Raw genomic sequence first — 6,831 nt, forward strand, 5'->3', positions numbered from 1 at the left:
TGATGAGAATCAAGTTTTATAGTATCGCATGCAGGCCGGATCTGAGGTGAGGTCCGAGCAGTGGCCGCCTCAAGCCCTACAATCTGACCCTTTTTTTTACATAAATATTTTTGTGGTTGAGAAATTTTCATAAGCTTATGATAGTTGGGAAATTGTAATCTAAAAATGGCTTGGTTATGGTATCCATTAAAAAAAAAAAGAGGTCGAGAAGGTTGATTATGTAAAATAAATTGATGCTTTTGCATCCAAAATTACTAAATGAGTAATTTTTAAGTGATTTTGTGAGCAGATTTGAGAGATTTCGAGTAATTTTTAGTGATGTATTTTAAAATTTAAGAATTGTAATTTTATCTTATAATTAATCATATGAAATAAATTTTATTAGTTATTATTCGCAAGTGCAATACATATTTATTTACTGATTTTTTTTCGTATTAAAATACTGGAGAGCCCATTTTATATCTCGTCTGAGGTCTCTAAATCTCAGGTCCGTACTGATCGCATGAACTAACAAAAGGCTAAGTTGTTAATTAAGCCAGGTTCATAGCCTTACTACAGCTAATTACAAAACAAGTGCCGCATGTTTATGTTTAGACTTTAGAAGGTGCCGCGCCGCCACCAATTTAATTTAAAGTAAGTTCCACAGTGTAAGGCAACATACAGAGATTAATTTTGACTGAACTTATTAAATGGATGCATGCATGGAATATTCAACACGAGAGAGGATCAGAGTAATGTTTGATCTATAAATAGCAGGGACAAATAGCAACAACATCATAACCTCTTCTATTTAAGCCAGCTTTTTCATACTTGCACAAAAGCTTTTTAAGAGTTTTAAACGTCTAACATTCAAGTATTTGGTGTTAAATATGTTTTTCCAAGTTTCAGCATCTGAAGCTCAAACACTGAGAGTCGACGTTAAAGTTCGACAATCATCCAACTTTACTCGCGGTATTTTGGTGGATCAATTTATGCCATATGCTTATGTGGTGCGTATGAAGTATGAACTAATTAAGCTAATATACTGTTGTTTTTTGTTGTGTGTTAAGATCTAAATTTTGTTATTTTCTCTGTATATGCAGAAAAAAGATACTAAAATTGAGAATCGCGTCCAAGAATTAAAGAAAGAAGTGAGGAAGACGTTGATGACTCCAGAGGAAAGTATCTATATAAAGATGAGTTTGATTGATGACATTACACGCTTAGGAGTGTCACGCCACTTTCAAGAAGAGATTAATGAAGTTCTACAAAAAATTCACAAAAATCCATGTCATGGTACCGACCTCCAATATGATGAAGATCTTTACTTCACAAGTCTCCGATTCCGTTTGCTTAGACAACAAGGTTATAACATATCGTGCGGTAAGCCAGTTGTTTTCAACTCTGTGTCAAATCTACCAACCATTTCAAATGTGTTTCCTCTAATCATGTAACTTATGCATGTGACATTGTGACGTTCTTGAAGTAGACAAGTTCAACAAGTTCAAAAACGGTGATGGAAAATTCAAGGAATCACTTGCCAAGGATGTAGTAGGACTACTAAGCTTGTATGAGGCCGCACACCTTATGATGCACGGAGAGGACATATTGGAAGAGGCACTAGCATTCGCCACCACTCATCTCGAGTCTGCATTGAACCATTTGAGCTCCGTACTTTTAAAACTAGTAACTCATGCCTTGTGTCAGCCCTTTTGGAAAGGCTTACCAAGGGTAGAAGCACTACATTATATATCTATCTATGGGGATATCGATTCACACAATACAACTCTGTTAACTCTTGCAAAGTTGGATTTCAACCTACTCCAGAAAATCCATCAGAACGAACTAAATAAGATTGCAAGGTTAATCCTTAAGTTATTATCAGTAAAACTAATATACGTAAAAATGCATGCCAAGTTAATTGTAGGAGTAACTTTTTGTGTTTGATAATTATTTCAGATGGTGGAAGGACTTGGATTTTGTGAACAAGCTACCTTTTGCTAGAAATAGGATGGTTGAATCTTACTTTTGGGCATCAGCAGTCTACTTTGAACCTGAGTATCACCTTGCTCGGATGATTGTTTGTAAATACGTTTGTTTAATAACCGTCGTTGATGACATTTACGACGTTTATGGAACTTATGAAGAACTAGAGCTCTTTACCGAAGCTATCGAGAGGTTTTACTTAAAATTTGATAAACTCTTTGTTTAATCCTAACTCTATTATATTAAATTAATTGTTATATCATTTAAGATCACTAGCTTGATATAGTCTATTAACTAAATTTGATCAGGTGGGACATTTCTGCTGCTGATCAGCTACCAAGTTATATGAGAGTTTGTTATGAGGCGCTGCTAAATACGTATACTGAAATTGAAGAAAATATGTATACTGAAATTGAAGAACAACTTACCAAGAAGGGAAACTTTTCTCGCATTCACTACGCTCGAGAAGCAGTAAGACTACTGATAATGCGAATAACCATATTTCTTTCGTGTTGAAATATTGGAATAGTATATGATAACTAATTGATTATGTCTTTTGATTCTATCACAGTTTAAAGTCCAAGTCAGAGCTTACATCCAAGAAGCGAAATGGTTCAAGAAAAAATACACACCAAGAATGGAGGAGTATATGGAAGTAGAATGTGATACATCCTTCTTTTGTTTCGCAGTCACATCATTTTATGGACTAGGAGCTAGTGTTACAAATGACACCATGGATTGGGTGTTCAGCGACCCTAAGATTCTAAAGGCTACATCAGTGATTGGCAGACTCTTAAATGATATAGTTGGCCACAAGGTACATCGATCATATATGTGTGTGTGTGTTATACATATTTGCATCACTATTCAGACTCAACCATTGATCTCGATGCATGTTATAACCTTAACCTTGTTATCGTAAATGTAGTTTGAGCACGAGAGAGAACATATTGCTTCATCAGTGGAATGCTACATGAACCAATATGGTGTCACACAGGAAAAAGCAAAAATTGAGCTAATGAAGCAAGTCAGTGATGCATGGAAAGATATAAATGGAGAGTGGCTCCAGCCCAGCGCAAGTATCCCGAAGCCCCTACTATGGTTCATTGTGAATCTTGCTCGTTCGGCCGAAGTTCTATACAAGAATGTGGATATGTTTACTCATTCTAAAACTGTACTCCAGGGTTATCTTGTCTCTCTATATATCAAACCTGTGGCTATGTAAACTTGAAATTATAGCTAGCTATAAATAATGTCTACAAATCAAGTCCTGTAAGTTTTAAACACAAGTAGTTCATACTCGCTGGCCACTGAAAGTTGAAACAACTGTTTGAATTTTTAGACAACTGCGAGATGTCTTGTTAATAAAGTATTTTTCTCAGTTTCTGATCGAGTGTGTGTTCGCTCCACAACTCTGATATGATACTGTTTTTCTGGATTAATTCATTGGTTCAGATTATTATTGGAGTGAACATACGGTGTCACCGTATCTGTTTCATTTCTGCTACGACAGAGCCAACATATAAAGTTAGTGTTAAAGGCGTCATTAAACTGTTGTTAATTAAATTGAGTAAGAACTATCAAGTTTCAAGAATCTTATTAGAGGTGAATAAACTACACTGTCATATACTCATATATGATCATTCAAATTAGTTTTCATCAGCTATCCCATACGGTTAGTTGACCACGTTATGTAATTAGTTTTCACCGGAGACTTAATCCCTTTTTAATCAATTCTCATGCTTAAGATAAAAGATGTTACTGAATAAATCAACATATACAAACACATTATAATCAACAAGGTTCTTAAACAAGGATTAGAAGATAGCCATTGCTTGAACCTTGATCTTATGCTCTCATATATGGTTACGACCTCAATGTGATAGGTGATTGTTTCGTAGTTGTAGAGAGATGCAGGGACCAAAGCTCATGTATTAGTGATCCAATTAGTGCCTTACCCATCAAAAAGTCTTAATTGAATCATAAACAATTTCCTTATTGAACATGAGAATCATATCAGAAATCTAGTTGGATTCTTAGTAAATATCTTGTTTATATGATTACAAAATATTGCTGAATATACATTCCTCGTTCAACTCAAATTACTTAGATATTATTTGATCAATTGGTTAGTCCTCAAATTCCAAGATTTGAGTACAAGTCCAAATAATTTTTTCATAAGAAGCTCAATGCAAGATACAAATTTATATGACCAAATTCAGTTGATATTCTAGGGGCTTTTAGCCTTTTGTTAGCATGAGTCAACAAACAACAACCAGATCTCACCAACCAATTCTATAGCCGTACTAATTGACAAATCAATATTTGGTTTCATACTTGATAAATAGTAGTCTATATTTTTATAAATACCTTGTAATTGTTCATATAAATTAAGCAATAATATATACCTTTCTTCTTGGTATCAGAGCCTCCGTGCTCTGTTTTTCTGGGCATTTTTTTCCCGTCTTTTCCGGCAGGCTACAGCCTTCGTGCTCGCCGCTGCCTCCTCCCCTCCGGCGCTCCCTCACCGCTGTCCCCCGGCGCTCCCCGACGTCGCCCTTCACTTGAGCCAAGCCCGACGTCGCCGACACTCCTCCAGCGCTCCCGCTGATTCCCCTCGGCCCGACGCCGTCCGCTCCGGACTCAAGCCGACATCGTCCTCTCGTCGCCACTGTTGCTGTCTCCGCGCCCCCTGCCCCGACGTCGCTCGCCGCTCCTCACTCGCTGCTCCTCAGTCGCCGCTCTTCACTAGACGTCGTTCTCCTCTCCAATCGCAGAAAGTGTCCCCAAAATCAACCCTAAATCGACATCTCCTGACCCGGTTCGATTAAAGCCCGGCCCGAACTCGACCCGGCCCAGCCCAGAAACTGTGCGGCCCGGCCCACTCGATCAGACCCGAATTTATCCCGGGTTTGACCCGACCCGAATTCGACCCGACCCGGCTTTGAATCCGACCCGCACAAGATCCGGCCCGGCCCAGAATTCATATCTCTTTAATGTCAGTGTAGGTGCACTGACAGTGAACGTGCACCGAAGACAGGTTCTTATCAATTCTTTGGTGTTTCCGCTGCATAATTCCTGATTCTGTTTTTCCATTTCCTTTTCAATGGGTTCTGGAGACGAAGCTGATGTTCCGAAATTTGAAGTATCCGTCAAGAGTTCTGACAGTAGGTCCTTTGGGGGTACTAAACTCAATGGAACCAATTTCCGTAAATGGAAGCGACTTATGGCGGCTCATCTTCGCGGCATGCACAAGATGGGGCATGTAACCGGAGTCACTCAGGCTCCTAGTAAAGATGATATTATTGCCTACACTAAATGGGACGATGATGATGGCCTTGTGATGTCCGTCTTGTGGAAAGCTATGAATGACGAGATAATTGATCTGGTGGAGGCATGTGACACTGCGCAGGCAATATGGCTGACACTTGAAGGCTTATACACTAATGATTCTGATTTCATACAGGTTCATGAGTTAATGTGCACCGCTTTGGCGATGCAACAAGATGGGCAACCGATGGCGCAATATTTCACCAAACTAAGAAATATTTGGGCTGAGATTGATGTGAAACGTCCTTGCATGATCAAACATCAAGAGGATATTGTTTGGTACCAACGTGAGAAGGAGCTTGAGCGAGTTCACCATTTTCTGAAAGGTCTTGATACTAAACATAACAGTGCGAAAGGGGAATTACTCCGCCAGACCGAACCCTCTATCTTAATTACAGCTTTCACCTATATCCGTAAGGATGAATCTCACCAGGAAAGCCTTCATCAGACACAAGTTGAAGTTTCTAGCCTTACTATTCATGCTAGATCTTCAGCACCACCCCTTCAGCAGGCCACTTCATCTCCACTTCATCACCGAGGACCACCACCAGGTTTCGGGAATCAGCCCCGCCCTCCTTGTTCTTATTGCCATGATACAAACCATGCTCGTGCAACATGTTGGAAGTTGTATCCACACCTTAGGCCCCAAAGGCCTAATTATCGTCCTAACGCAAAAGCAGCTATTCAACTGGTACAGGAACCAGATATTTATGGTGTAGTTGGACATGATCATCATACAGCAGGAGAAGCAACACCCATAGCATCAATAGCTGGTCGTGGTAAGATTGGTATGGCTTTACATATTTCTCACTTTGATGGTTTTGATACATGGATTATTGATTCTGGTGCGTCTGATCATATGACTTATGACAAATCTTATTTTACTATATTATCTCCTCCACCAGTACCATATGTTACTAATGCTAATGGTGAGGCCTTCCCCGTATTAGGGAAAGGATCAGTTCGTATTACTCCCACAATAGAGCTTCACAATGTGTTATATGTACCCGCTTTATCTCATCATTTGATATTTGTCCCACAAATGAACACTAAAGCTAAGTGCTCTGTGACATTTTTTCCCATGTATGTGATATTTCAGGATCTTCTCACCGGGGAGTTAATTGGTCGGGGGTATCTACGGGGCAGGTTGTTTCATCTGGATCAGACATATGCGGGGGAAAAACCAGGGGCACAGTCCCGGATCGCTTTGCTCTCCACTTCTGATAAGCTAAGTGAAGTTTGGTTATGACATCGTCGCTTGGGGCATCCTTCATTTAGTGTTATGAAAAAATCCATGCCTACTTTGTTTATTGGTGTGGATGAGTCAGTTTTTCGTTGTGAAACATGTGTTTTGGGCAAAAGTCATCGGTCTACTTATTCCCCTAGTACTTCTAATAAAAGTATTCTTCATTTTGAATTAATTCATTCTGATGTTTGGGGAGCCTCCAAAGAATCTACTGTGTCGGGAATGCGGTATTATGTGTCATTTATTGATGATTGCACACGTCTTTCATGGATTGTTCTTCTAAAAACCAA

General features: G+C 39.2%; 1 protein-coding gene across 1 annotated transcript; it reads left to right on the plus strand.

Moving 5' to 3' along the window:
• The first annotated feature begins 897 nt into the window (after positions 1-897).
• On the plus strand, positions 898-3,214 carry LOC126794422 ((-)-germacrene D synthase-like). The gene is made up of 7 exons (XM_050521135.1): positions 898-989; positions 1,083-1,362; positions 1,469-1,841; positions 1,939-2,157; positions 2,274-2,436; positions 2,537-2,782; positions 2,894-3,214. Exons 1-7 carry the CDS (start codon positions 972-974, stop codon positions 3,188-3,190), a joined length of 1,596 nt encoding a protein of 531 aa, XP_050377092.1. The 5' UTR covers positions 898-971; the 3' UTR covers positions 3,191-3,214.
• Positions 3,215-6,831: the final 3,617 nt, after the last annotated feature.

This window comes from Argentina anserina, chromosome 5 (assembly GCF_933775445.1).
Source record: "Argentina anserina chromosome 5, drPotAnse1.1, whole genome shotgun sequence".
Taxonomy (NCBI): Eukaryota; Viridiplantae; Streptophyta; class Magnoliopsida; order Rosales; family Rosaceae; genus Argentina; species Argentina anserina.